Source organism: Phyllostomus discolor, chromosome 8, assembly GCF_004126475.2.
Source record: "Phyllostomus discolor isolate MPI-MPIP mPhyDis1 chromosome 8, mPhyDis1.pri.v3, whole genome shotgun sequence".
Classification (NCBI taxonomy): Eukaryota; Metazoa; Chordata; class Mammalia; order Chiroptera; family Phyllostomidae; genus Phyllostomus; species Phyllostomus discolor.
In genome coordinates, this window is record NC_040910.2 from 81,815,084 (window position 1) to 81,830,257 (window position 15,174).

Genomic DNA, 15,174 nt, shown 5'->3' on the forward strand with positions numbered 1-15,174 from the left:
GCCTTCTCCTGGAAGGTGTGTGTGTATGTGTGTGTGTATGTGCATGCACATGCATGCATACATATGTGTGTGCATGTGTGCACAGGTGCATGTGTGAGTGTGCACATGTGACGCATAATGAAGACAAATTTCATCCTGGGTGACAATCTGGGCAGTGAGCCTGCAGTGATGTTCTGAACCATTTAGCAAAGCCAGGAATAATTTGCCTTCTTTGTACCTCACAACCAACAAGACTCCTGATTTCACAAAATAAAACTACAAAGCATTGTTTCCTATTCCCTTTTGCAGAGACCAAGAGCATTTAAAACAGTCTTTAATAATATTCCTCATATATTCTATTATTGGAAAAACACAGACCTCCCTTGTTAAGAACTAGCAGACAGGAAAATCATGTCATGAGTGAAAAGATCCAATAGTCCAGTAGGATCTTTCTGAAGAATCAGAACAAATAGTCACTTGTAAAGCAGACCCCATAAAACAGGAAAAAAATAACAAAAATCTCATACTGAAATTCAAGAAGACACCAACAAATTTCTTATTTCAAATAAAGAACTGATTTCAGAATTTGAAAACCCCATGGAGACAGTGAACAACTGAGTGGGTCTGAATCACAGGTAAAACATATTGATGAAAAAAACTTCTGGAAACAGCATAAAATTTACATTTAAAAGACAGGTAATGTTTTCACACAGCAATTCTCTGCTGTTTCTCTACCTGATCTATTTCCATATAAAAACAAGCCTTATGAAAATAAGAAAATATGTGTCACAACCTTGAAGCAATGAGTAGGATCAGGAACAGAGAAAGAGCAAGCCTCATGAAAATAAGTAAGAAATACATGATGTATAACAACAGGTGAACAGTGAATAGAATAAGGAATAGAAAAAGATCATACAGAATATAGTCTTTACCCTTTAAAAAATGCCTTCATTAATCTACTGGAAGCTTTGGATACTCCTTGTAGAAAACTGTACATTTGTATACACATAAGATTGGCATAAAATTTCAAGAATTCATGGGCATCCTGAAGCCCCAAAGGTTTTAGTGATCAGACTATCAGCCCACAAGGGGTTCATGAACACCAGGTTACTAATCCCTCACTCAGAGAAAGCAGAGTACTTACATTGTAGAGAGGAATAGTCTTCATCACCTTGTACTGCTTGGTGGGGTCCATTTTATACAGGTGACGATCAGTGACAAAAATTGCCCGGTCTTCTACCTTACTAAATCGATTGACCTGTAAGAAAACCAACCAATAACTGTATCATCTCAGGAAGAATGAGCCAAATTATCTGCCAGTAGAACATCTAGGGGCAGAGGTGGCTGACTGGAGACCCGTTCTGTAACAGGTGGATTCCATGCACGGCCACTCTGCTGGATGCAACAGAGATCTGAAAGGAGTAGCTGTTTCCAGATTTGCAGAATTTTACAATTAAACAGGGAAAACAAGAAAAACACAAATAGTGAAAAGACTGAAAACATGTAACCCAGACACTGTAAAGAAAAAGAACCCACCACATAGGAGAAAATTTTTACAAATCATATGTCTGATAAGGGACTTGTATGTAGGACATACACAGAATATATATTGTATCTAGAATATATAACTCAGTGACAAAAGGACAAAAGCACCATTGAAAACAGGTTAAGAGTCTGAGTAAACATTTCTGCAGGGAAGATACACGCACGGTCGATAAGCACATGAACACGTGCTCGTCAGCACTGGCCACCAGGGAGCTACAGATCAGAACCACGGTGAGACACCACTTGCATCCATTAGGATGCATCCATTAGGATGACAATCACAAAAAGGACAGATAATAATATATGATGGCCAGGATGTAGAGAAATTGGAGGCCTCATCGCCTCTGGTAGCACTCTAAAATGATGCAGTCGCTTTGGAAAACAATCTGGCAGTTCCTCAGCCAGATAAACACAGCCACATGACCTGGAAATTCCACTCCTAGGTGCACATAATCACACAAACACTTGTGCCTAACGTTCACAGCAGCATTAATCATGGTAACTGGAAAAAGAAGAAACAACCCAAATGTCAACTCATGAATGGATAATAAAATGTGATCTATTCTTAAAATGGAATATAAATTGGCAATTAAAAAATGAACATGCTATCACATGCATAACATGGTAAGTAAAACAAGCCAGTTACACAAATTGTATGGTGCCATTTTTATGAAATGTCCAGGATGCCAATCTACAGAAACAGAATGTAGATTAGTGGTGATGCAGGGCTGGGGAAGATGAGAGGTTTGGACAAATGACAGCCAAGGAGTGTGAGATTTCTTTTCAGGGTAACAAAGATGTTAAAAAATTGACTGTGGTAATGGAGACCCAACTCATTCCATTGTAAAACCTATTAGAATAAAAAATGATCACTGTTTTCTATGAACTTGTATTTCATAGTTGTAGAATAAATATGTAGAATGTATGTGGAATTAAGACTGAAATAAAAAAATAACATTGAAACCAACTGGCGTAAGTGGTTTGCTAATGCCAAACACTGGACACATCATCTCATTACTTGTTGTTTGGACAGAAAGACAGGGAAGGAGGTTGGGTGATGCTTCTACACAGCAAGACAGTCAAGTTACATCTGCCCTTCGTCTGTGTCTCCTCACAAAGTCGAGTTACTCTCTCTGTCTCTACTAAAAGGGCAAACTTTTCACTTAATAATTGGAAAGCTTGAATAATTTCAAGGACAGTTGACTTATAATTTTTAGACCATGGATGCTAATTATAAAAATATACTTGTTAAAAAAGTTTGTGTAGAACACTGTTTTATTGTTTATTTATTTAAAAAAAAATCCTCACTCGAGGATGTTTTGATTTTAGACAGAAAGGAAGGTGGAGGGAGAGAGAGACAGAGAGAGGGAGAGAGAGAGAGAAACATTGCTGTGAGAGACATCGATCGGCTACTTCCCAACCGAGCCACCTGGCCAGGGTAGGACACTGGGTTTTTTAACTTACAGTTGAAGCTATGTTTGGCAAGAGGCTGGTTTTACTTTTTAATGTTGTGACAATTAATCTAATGACTATAACCTCACTAATATAGTTCTAATTCAATCAAAATAAAAGATACAGATTGTTTTAAATTCGAAGTATATCAAAAAAGCTGATTTCCTTATAAAATAGTTATGTTATCAAAATAGTTATAAAAAAGACTGACAACTTCGTTTTACAACAAAGTAAAAATTTTACGTAAAACAGTATGATTCCTTTTTTAATGAAGGTCAAGAAAAAGCAAAACTCTGTGCAGTAAAGGAAATCAGGAGGGTGATTGTGGGAGGGTGGGGGTGGACGCAGCAGGGAAGGGGCACGGGGGGGGGGCTTTCTGGGGTGATGGAAATGTTCTTTACCTTGACAGGGCTGTAATTTACAGGGTGTATACTACTCAAAACTCACTGAACTGTATACTTCTGATAATGTGTATTACCTGCATATAAATTATATACCTCGATACAAATACACAGACAGGACAAAAACAATGTGGAATCTCAAATATCCATGACAGATTTTTATTTATTGCCCTATTATTTCATGAACAGTAAGCTCCTTGAGGGTCGTGAGCATATGGTATCTCTGACCTCATACCTCACAGCCCCCAACACAGAAGTGGGCATCCACTACAGAGCATTTACCACAGCATCCTTGCTGAGCAGTTGGTTTTGAGAGTACTTTAAATCCCACAGGCTAACTTCAAGAACTCTTCTCCACATGAACCAACCAGTGTTGAGACTGGGAACCGTCAGATGGGAAAGCAGAGGGAGATGGCCGCAGTGCACTGGGGAGGTTGCATAACGTTCAGAAAAAATTCCCCAATGGCAAATAAAAGCACAGTTGTTGAACAGCTTAAGTCCCCATTGCCCAGTTTGGTCCTGGAAAAACTTTATTTCTGCACTGAAGAAAAAGGAACTGTGGGCTTCTTGCTCTTTTATATCTGAGGTTGCAAGATCCTTTGTGAGTAAGCTATCGTTTTAATAAAAAAGCTAACATTAACATTATTATACAAGCTCATGGATTGTTGATTTGGAATTATTTATGCTCCTGGTTGGAACGGTTGAGATTTATTTGTATACTGGCTTTTCTCATAAAGCATCTTCACCATGAGTTGATTTTTCTTTTCAGAGTCGAATTTTCACGACCAGCTGTCACTACAAGACTGCACACAGCGCACCGACGGACCAGATGAACCGCCATGACTAAAGCTGACCTGGAGAAATGTGCCGGTGCCTGTGTGTGTGATGCTCTGTTACTAGGCAACAGCTACCCTTATAAAATCTTTAGACTCACCATTTCATCGAGAAAAGTGTCTTCCTTTCATCAGAAATATATAAATGGGATTGACTTTATTTTTTCTACATTTGTTAATTTAGCACATGACTCCTATTAATTAAAAAAAATTAGGCTGGTAAACATTTACTCGCACTAAGTGATTTGATAAATGTTTCCTTCTCCTAAATTTACCGTGTGCATTTCCGGGCACTTTAGAAGTTGCTGATGATATACAAAGGAATGACATAAAGCCTTCGGTTAAAGTAAGAATCTGAGGCTAGTAGATGGAGTTGAGATAGATAAGAAACTTTCAAGTAAAAATCATTTCTTACAAATATAAAGAAAATAAAACTAGATAATAGGATTGGCAGAAAATGTATATGTGTGTGATTCTGCAGAGGGCTACTTTATTAGGGAGTCAGAAAATGCTCACATTTGCAGGTAGATCTTTTTTCTAACAGAATTAATGAAGAAACATTTTATAAATCTGTATTTAACTGCTTGCTGATTAGCATATTTCAATGTTATAGATTTGTGTAACATTTACATCAGGGCACTGAGCACTACAAATTCCTGAGGAACTACAAGGTCAGGTTTCTCAGTGAGGAGAAGAAAAAGGAAAGCAAAACAAAACAATAAAATACCCACCCAAACCCCTCAACTAAGTAGAATAGAAGGCAAAGCTGTGATATATAAAGTCCCCATCCCTGCTTCACAGGGATCTGATTTTCAAGATGCAAACGAAGAAGTTAGAGATTAATTTGAAAACATTGTTAGCATTGGTAGGATATACATCTAAGTACATAAATTAGGACAGGTAGGATGGGACATTGAAGATATATTGTTATAGGTAGAATACAGCAAACTAAAATTCAAATTTTAGTTTGAATTTTATTCAGTCTTCTCCCTCTTGCCTCATAGTTTTAGAAATCAGTCAATTCTCTAAACATATCCTCAAGACAAAAAATACCTTTTTTGTCTTGACAAAAATGGTACCTGTAATTAAGAACAAAGTAGAGTTGACACAGTGAAATAATAACTACTCTTGGTAATAACTGTTCATGTCACATGGTAAGTTTTTGCCATGGAAGTGAACCGGCACTTGTCAGAAGACTTGACATGAGCGATGGTGGAGCGTCTGCATCAGCATTTTCTAAGTTGTCTATGAGCACCACGCCAGCCTTGCATGACACTTTGTGCAAGACAGGGCTCCAAGTCAAGCTGGTCTGGGGAACAATGCAAACCCCAGCCTTTCCTGGGATATTCATAACCCACGAATACATTAAAGGCTCTGAGAATGCTGCGCTCAAAGAGCACATTCAGTGGTTTAGTTCAGCATTTCCCAAACACAGTGAATGAGGGCCCCCTTTCCGAAAACACATCCAGATTCAACAGAACACTGGAGTGTGAGGCCCATGCGGGAGGACATTAATCATCATGTGTATCCATCTTAGGGTATGGAGAACAGAGAACGCAGAAGGTGAAAGCTGAATAATAAGCATAAGCAGTGTTCCTCATCTTTTGTGAATTCATATTGAAAAATATGAGTATGTTGCAAAAATATGAAAAAACAACATTTCTGCATAATTTCACAAGGTCACGCAAGAGCTGAAAACAATAGGCCGCGGTGGTAAAGTGGAGAGCATTGTCCTTTCTATGACAGGTCCATGAGTTGGTCTGGACGCCAGCAAAAACCTTACAGCAGCCATCTGATTGAAACTGTTTAGAAATATTACATTCCTTTTGTGTGCAAAAATGTAATTTCTAAAGAGAACGGGTCATGAATCTCTACCTTCTGTTTTAGCAACTCAAATCATCCTCAGAACGTGACCAAGTGAGTGGGAAGGCCATCCTGTGACTAAGTGACAGCTCCAAGTCGCATAACTTAGCTAAACCACAGTGGAAAGGAAAACTTTTCACATACATATGTAAATTTGTAAATTCAAACTACATTAAAATAATCATGGCAGAGGGGCACTAATTTCCTTCCATTTAAATTCATGAAGTAATAGAAAAACTGGATTACAGGCTATTAGATAAGATCTCATTTTATTTCTTCTATTTCCTAAGCTAAAATCCTCAGCTAAAGAAAAAAAAATCCCTTTTATCTTGCTTTTGCCCAAACACGTCTAATGACCTGTTTGTAGGTTTAGTGAGCACCACAGGGGGCCAGAGAGGACGTTTCCCTGGAGAATGAGACCAGGGAAAGCCGGGAGGGAGAGCAGCTATTTGCAGAGGTCTCCTACACTTATGACCAAAGTTGACAGAAAGTGGCGGCTTCGTAAAGAATGAAAGTGTGAAAAGAGGGCTTTACTGAAATGGCGTCAAGTTTATCTTGGTATGTCTTTGGGATGAAAAATACTCTAAAGAAGACAAGATTCTAAAGTGGAGAAATACTATTTTGTACTGAACTTAAAATGCAGGAGCATGACAAGGAATTTTTCAGTTTTTATCCAGCAGGACCCAGGGACAGACACGCTGTCAGACATCAAATTGTCATCACGGGAATCAGGGACACTGGGCTTTTCCGTAGTGGAGGGTGACTGTCAAAACCACCCAGCTGTCTTTGATCAATTGTTCTGATTACTAATTTGACTTCCCAGGTATCTTGATTCTAAAAAGGAAATACCCTAGATAGTAGACATGAGGACTCAGTAAAATGGCTGAAATGGTCGATCCCTTTGTGGTTCTGTGAATCTGGTTAGCAAAAGTCATTTCCTGGTTGGCTGATCAACTCGAGGTATACTTATAAACCAGAGTTTCTGAATTTAGGACTTCAGAATTAGACTCTGGACTTTGCAACCACTCTGAGATACTGCCAGCAAGTGTTCCTCAGTGACATGTACCATATTTTGTCGTATATAATGTGCACCTACAATTTTGTGCACATTACACACAGGATTATTATATCCATGGCGTGTGATCATTGTACCCATGTATAATGCACATCCTTATTGTTCCCTCAGAAATCTGGGCAAAAAAGTGTACATTATACATGGCACAATAGGGTATTTCATCCTAAGTTTAAAATTTAGTTAAAAAGTTTGTATTACACTGAATTGATGATCTCTCCTTCCTTAGAATGTCTGAACACTAATAGTTATATAATTTTTGAACTTCATGAATAAAGTTTAATCTATTTCTTCCATTACAGTATTTGGTCAGTCTGACTAAAGATTTATCAATTTTGTTAATCTTTAAGCCAATTTTTGGATTTGTTGCCTTTCTTCCTATTATTTTTACATTCTCTATCTTAATTGATTTCTGCTGTGAAGGACTTGATTATTTCCTTCTCCTGCTTGCTTTGGGTTAGTTTGCCTTTATTCTTTTTTTTTTTACCCAGTGTCTTAAGGTAGAAGATTATTGATACAAGATCTTTCATCTTTTCTATTGTAGGCATTACATTTCCTCTAAGGTGACTTTAGCCACATCCCATTAAGTTTAGGGATGCTGTGTCTTCTTTCCCACATGTCCTGGTGTTCCTGGGATCTCTTGTGTGACTGCTGGTTATTCAGGAGGGCGCCATTTAATTCCCACCCACTTCTGCACACCCTAAGTTGCTTTCTGCTATTCGTTGCTAATTTCACTCCATTATGGTCAGAGAACTCACTTTGTATGATTTCGATCTTTTTAAATTTATCGAGGCTTCTTTTATGACCTACCACTACTGTTCCCCTAAACTCTTCAAACACTAGTTGTTATTGGCATTTTAAAGTTTACCAAACTTATACCTGAAAAATAATATTTCATTATTTTGATATAAATAACACTCTGTTTTTAAAATTCGAAACAAAATACCTCTAAATTTGTTGTGGGGTAACTTTTTAATATTTCCTTAAATCTGCCATTGGATGTTGGTGTATTTATATCAATATCTCTTCTGAGGTCATGCTAGGCAATATTTTTCTTAAATTCACCTATTTAATATTTTCAAATTTATTTGCATAGTTTTACAAAATGCCCTTATAATTTCCTCTCTCTCTGCTTTGCTAAACAAGTATCTTAGGTTTTAAACAGCCAGCTACATCCCTTGCCTTCCACCTTCCAACCTGTACCTGTTCCCCTTGCCCGGCTGCTGCCGCCTCCAGGTAAGCAATGAAGCACAGCCTGCTTCAGAAAAGCAAACACATGCACAGCATATAGCCCTTACCCCTCCCTTCCGAATATCACTATGTCCTTCTCTCTTTTCCAAACGATCTTCTTCCTCCTTCTCCCCCTATTTAAAATAGTAATAAAACACATATGAAAAGTCCTCAGTAACCACCATATACAAGGCAGACCAGTACGTGCTATGAAAGATACACATGCTGAAAATACAAGTCCTTGACCTTAGGGAGGACTCCTCCCCCCGTTTTTAAAAGAAATAGATATCAAAACTACCCACTTCCCTTACGAAGGCTTTACAGACCATCTCTAGAACTGTAACCATCTCAGACGTTCCATCAATGCCTCCTCATTGACAGGTGTAGCTCACTGACAATGTAGCTAATTATGTACCCGCTGTTACATTTTATTGAAGTCATTTCTAAGTAACTTTCATCTGAATCAGCCTCTTCTTTCCAAAGATCTGGTTCAAGTTCGCCTTACCTTGCGGACATGACAGGAAAAGAGGACGTTCATGTATTTGTCCTTCCGTTTCAGTTCATTTGCAACGGGGACAAAGGTGCCTGAGGTCTGAGGTGTATCTGGCTTCTGAAAGAAAAAGGAAACATGATAAAATGCCTGTGCCGAGCACTTCGGACGGAAAGGTGAGCTTTCAGTATGCCGCTTTATTGCTACGTGCATGAAGGTTCCCACACGTACTTTTTATCTCCCCATCCCAGATGGCACGCTACTAAAAAGTTATTTTAACACCAAAGGTCCTAGAAATATTTTAAAGTAAGGAAAGGGAGAGAGAATAAAACACACTTTTGGGAATAACTGATATAAAGGTGATAGTTAAAAGCAGTTGCCGAATTATGCAAAGGAAGGTTTAAATGGTCAAAGCCAGGTTCAAGGGTATACCTAACACAGACAGACGGAAGACAGAGCACCCTTTTTAAAGTGGGGGAAACATCGAATATTGTACACTGAGAAGCAATAAAATCTTTTAATTTAGTATCACTCATAGAAATTTAGTTTCTGAAGGGTCAGTCTTTTTAGAAATTCTTGGAGAAAAATTCTTTTCTTTATTTGTTAAAGGAGCGGAGTGATTCCACTCGGCTCTCCTGGACTTACCGAAGCAAGGTAGTTGCCCTCCCAGGCCCTTTGGAGCCCAAGGTCAGCCCTTTGACCCTTCAACATTTCCATGGCCGCAACCTTCGCCCTGACCTGGGGCAGGTCTGACGCAGGTATGCTTTTGATGAGCTGAGATGCTCTCCACCTGTAAGTAAATAAACAAAATGTATTAGACTTCAGAAACACAATACCATTAATTCTCAAAAACAAGAATCTGCCATTAGGTAGAATTAAACCAAACCACTTGCATGCTACCCTAAAAATGGTAAAATGCCTCCAAAATATACATAGTTTTATGTGAACAGAGATACTTGTGAAACTTGCTTTGCTGTGTGTGTGATTTGAACACAACTAGAACTCAGTGAACGTGGCCTCCTATAATACACATGGTTAGGGCACAGCCACTTTGGATTCATTATTCACTCGACACATGTTCATAGGCATCTATTAAACTCCAGATGCTGTTTTAAGCAGCGGGGTCACAGCACTGACCAAACAGACAAGGGTCCTTTCTGCTGGGCACTTCTCTCGAGTGGAGAGAGACGATAAACAAGGCAACAGCATGTACAAGCAGGGAGATCCAACCCCCCTGGAATTTATGTATATAACACTGTGCATTTATTATTACATGTTTAAACTTCAGTCACCTTCAAAGTACTCTCCATTTGATGGAATACACTTATCGAGATGTCTTTCCACTGCTCAAACCAGTTTCTGAACTCATGGATTTTGATGCCTTTTAGGGTTTCTGCCATTTTTTTGTTTCATTTCTTCCATATCAGCAAAACATTTCCCTTTGAGGACTTATTTTGTTGGGGAAACAAAAATAATGTTGTTCAGGGAGAGACTGGGTAAATAGGGAGAATGGGGCATTGGGGTGATGCTGTTTTTTGGTCAAAACTGCCTGTTTTGGTCAAGAACATGCAGCACAATGTGGGCAGGTGTGCTTGGAAATCACCTGTCATGAAATGGGCAAATGCATTAAAAAATCTTCAAAAAAATGTGCTGAAGCCGAACACAGCCTCTCTACAGGCTGGTGCAGTGACAGGGATGGGATCCTAGACCACTCATCTAGCAGGGGAAGCCTGGCACTGCAAGGGGCTCACCCTCCAGAAGATAATTCCATTTTTGGGAGGGTCTCCCCTCATATGATGTCATAACTGCTACGGCAGAAAGTGAGGCAAGGAAAGGAGGCTGCGTGTGCAGCAGGGGGAAGAAACAGGGAGCTGGGTTATTCACAGAGGGTGGTGTGGGAGGCACCACTGATGAGGATACCTGCGCAGAGACCTACAGGAAGTGAAGGAGCCAGACGTGTGGCTATTTGAGCCAGAGTCTCCCAGGAAGAGAAAACTGAGTGGGAAAGGCTGTAAGGTGTGAGCTTGCTTGGCGTGTTAAGAGAACCAACCAGGAGTCCTTTGACGATGGCACAGGAAGAGCGGGGAGGAGGGAGGGAGAAACAGGAGGGGAGTCAGAGGGAGAGCCAGGGCCTGTCCCCCCGCCCCCCACCCCTGCCCACCCGAGATAGGCAGGCCATTATTAGGACTCTGGCCTTTACTCTGAATAGGATAAGAAGCCATTGGAAGTTTCTGAACAAAAAAGGGATAAAACCTGACTCCTGCTTTATAAGATCATTCCAACTGCTGTATGAAGAAAGGCTGAAGGGAACTGGGCTAGGAACAGGATGACCAGTTAGGAAGCTATTTCCGTGATGCACATTGTAGAGGATGGCTTGGATCCGGGGGTCAAGGCAGAGACGGCTTGGATACTGGCTTTGGATATGTTCTGAAGGATGCACCAACGGGACTTACTGATGGATTAGATGTGGGGGCAAGAGAGCAAGAGAACAAGAGGATTTAAAGATGACTCCAAGGTTTTTTTGTCTAAGCAATTAAAAGCATAAGTTAAAAAATAACCTTTCTTATTGAGAAAACCAAGTACAAGGACGTTTATGCTCTTAGCAGCAGCCTAGCCCTACATGATACTTAAGCCATCTTTTCTGCCACAGGAGCTTGATTCAGGGGGGCTGGAAGCAAACTGAGAATTGCCTTACATCAGGTGAAATAATCAAGGCCCGTGGTTCTCAAACTGTTTCCATGGAACACCAGAGTGAGATTCAGCTGAAACTGAAGAGTGGTGGTCTTTTCCCCATTTACATATGCAAAATGTCAGAAAGCCTGGTTTCATCTAAGATCTTCCTGAGGTGTATTCTTATTTCAAGATGGTGGCTTGAGTCTAAATGTTTTTTCTGACTCTCTCAAATTTCCACCAAAATAACTGAATAAATATAAAAATGGGGAAAAATCTAAAGTACTACCAGAAAATGGGAGTGCTCTCAGTAGACTGGAGGATGTGAGACTTTCTGAAGAGAGGAAGCAGATGGGACTGAGCTGATGGAGGAGCGGCTCCATGCTGAGCAATCCACTCAGCAGAAGGAGATGGGCCCTTCTCCAAGGCGGCCCCAGGAATCCTTGAGCCTGAAGCAGCAGGGGCTGGGAGCAAGGGCAGGAGGTAAGGGATTTCAAGGTGACAGCTGTGCCAGTTCCCTGAACACAGAATGGCCGGCCGTGGTGAGGTGGGCACAGCTGCCATGGCAGAGAGGGGCAGAGATAGTAGGTTGACGAAACAACCACCACGGAAAAAGTGAAGACTAAACAAACAGTGAGATTCTCTTCTCTACCTTCTGTGGCCAACCGACACTCCTGTGGGACAGACCATCCTAAGACCCAAAGAGGCTGGAAGAGGAACAGGTGCGAAGCAGTTTGTGGTCAAAGGCAAGGACACTAGGGACAGGCAGGCCCCACAAAACTATGTAGCATGTTAGGCAACTGCCCCAATTAGCCCTTGAGCCCCCAATTTCATTCTCAGTGGGGAGAGGTCCTTGCTCTGCCTGCCGGTCTGTTTTCAGCCTGTGGACCTGGTCAGCCTGTGCCTTCTTCACTGCCCACAGTGGCCCAGGGCAAGGTCCATACCTAACCAATTCCAAAGGCATGCCTGGGAATCCGGAACCTGACCCAGACAACCACAGAGAGAGCCACTCGGGCTGCTTATCCTATTGAGCAAACCTCCATCAAAAAATATGTGTAACTGACAGCCACAGCAGCAGCCACAGAAACGCCAGCCTCGACGACATGAGAGAGGGGACGAGGCTGGGCACCACCTGGACTCCCAGCTGTCCCCAGTGCAGAGCTGCTCTGAGGACAGGGTGAGCGTAAACACAATCAGACACACGCTGAGATCCTGGGAAAAACAAGCCCACAGTCGCAGAGGAACCCTGCAGCACAGGCCTCTCAGCAGTCTGCAGGCCGAGACATTCAAGGGCACCTTAGATGGAGCACGGGGACGAGGTCAGGGGTCGGTAAACCAGAGCCTGTGCCAAATTTGGCCCATGGCCTGGTTTTGTTTTCTCAAGCTAAGAATAGTTTTTACATGTTTGACCAAGCCAAACCAAAATGAGGTAAAATATGTCACGAAGACCACACGAAGCCCACGAAGCCTACACAATTTACTATCTGGCTCTTTACAGGACAAGTTTGGCTTTGAACTAGAACAACATAACTAGCAAGATTCATTCAGAGAGTGTGTGTGTGCGTGCGGTTAACAAACAGAGCAGACACGTTATTTCCAAGATGCTCACTGACTGTAAGCCCTAAAATAGCTGGAAGTGTCTTTGGCATCCTGACTGTTGCCATGCACCTGGAACCTCGGCCTGTGGCACAGCAGGGTTTAGTATATATTTCCTGAATGAATTAAGTTTTATAAAAATTAATCATGCTCAGCCATACATAAAACCTCAAAGTCTAAAGAAAACTGTATAGGCCACAGTGCAACATAATCAAAATCAGTAATTCTTTGCATCCATTAAAAATATTACACAGATCTTTACTGTCATGGACAGGTCTTCAAGACTTATTTTTTTATCCTCACCCAAGGACATTTTTTTTCATTGCTTTTTAGAGAGAGAGGAAGGGAGAAAAAAAAGAGAAGGAGAGAGAGAGACATCGATCGGCTACCTCCTGGATACACCCCAATCAGGGATCGAACCTGAGACATTTCAGTGTGTAGGAGGGCACTCCAACCAAGTGAGCCACACTGGCCAGAACCTTAAGACTGACAATTTTAAGTCAAGTCATATAACCATATATACACTTGTGTAGCAAAACAATAGAAAAAAGCCCAAAGAATATGTGACTCTGTATGCACACACACTCACAGTAAGAGCAAATATTTCTCAAGTGCTTATTCTGTGTCAGGCACTATCTGAAATGTTTTCTATACATATTTACTCATAATCCTTTCAACACACTATTAGCAGGTACTACTATTATAGCCCTTTTACAGATAAGGAAACTGAGGCACAGAGAAGTTAACTAATTTGCCCAAGGTTACACAGCTGGTCAGTGGCAGAGCTAGAATATGGACCCAGGCTCCAGGGTTTGTGTTCCTCCCCGCTATATCATGTTGTCTGTTATGTGTGTGTGTTTGTAGATGCAAGGACAAAGATTTGGAAGGATAGAAACTAATTGTTAATGAGTGGTTATTTCCAGAGAAAGAAAGAAAATGGGGGAGAGACAAGTGGAGGTGCGAAGGGTTTCAATTTTATATCCTATATATTTTTACATTATGCCATTTAAAAAATAAGGATGTATTCATGTATCACTAATTACTTTTTAAATTATGTCAAAAATGCAGGTTACAGAGAATATAATTTATGAAAAAAATTTACCTGTGCATTAAAAAGGCTGCCCAATTTAAAACTAACATTTGTAGTATTATACCTGAGAACTGCGGTGCTTGTGCTCTCAGTAACTTTGTACTGTTTGATTTTTTCTTTTCATATGCAATCATTTCTTTTTCCAAAAAAAAAGCAAGTGAGATATATAGTCAATATTAAAGAGTTTTCTTCCCATGCATTTTTCTTTATCTTCTGATATCTGCAACCAATTGACATGCAGTATCTCAATGATTTCACAGTGTTCTTTGTGGGACACCATAACACCAAATGACACACTCGAGGACCATTAGCTTAGTTTGTGACTAGATGGCTGCCTCCAAGACACAGCTATATATATCTGGGTGTACACTTGCAACAAATAAGCTCAAAAAATGAGGAAAAAGGATCTACAAATAACTGAATACTCATATTCAGAGCAGTTTATAAAAGAATGAAGATCTGATGGAAAGATATCAAATTTTACACAGGGACATGCTTATTTATTTATAGACAAAGGAAGGGAGAAAGAGGGGAAGAGAAACATCAATGTGTGGTTGCCTCTCGTGCCACCCCCAACTGGGGAGCTGGCACACAACCCAGACATGTGCCCTGACTTGAAATTGAGTGGGAGACCCTTTGGTTCGCAGGCTGGCACTCAATCCACTGAGCCACACCAGCCAGGGCTTATTTGAAAAAATGGCATGCTGTAAAACAGTTGTTTTTTCCCTTGCAGTTTTAAAAAAGATTTTATGTATTTATTTTGAGAGAAAGGGGAAGGGAGGAAGAGAGGGAGAGAAACATCAGTGTGTGGTTGCCTCTCGAGCACCCCCTACTGGGGACCTGGCCAGCAACCCAGGCATGTGCCCGGACTGGGAATACAACCTGTGACCCTTTGGTTTGCAGGCAGGTGCTCAATCTACTGAGTCACACCAGCTAGGTCTCCCTTGCATTTT

At 40.7% G+C, this 15,174-nt stretch overlaps 1 protein-coding gene across 3 annotated transcripts in view; it reads right to left on the bottom strand.

The window, feature by feature from the left end:
• The window catches only part of MYO1D (myosin ID), a 321,752-nt gene that overhangs the window by 130,776 nt on the left and 175,802 nt on the right, over positions 1-15,174 (bottom strand). For all 3 annotated transcript variants that reach the window (XM_028519915.2, XM_036033405.1, XM_036033404.1), the window contains 3 exons: positions 9,511-9,655; positions 8,881-8,985; positions 1,124-1,237 (listed from right to left, as the gene is read on the bottom strand). In XM_028519915.2, coding sequence (XP_028375716.1) covers positions 1,124-1,237; positions 8,881-8,985; positions 9,511-9,655 — 364 coding nt within the window. The remainder of the gene's footprint in view (positions 1-1,123; positions 1,238-8,880; positions 8,986-9,510; positions 9,656-15,174) is intronic.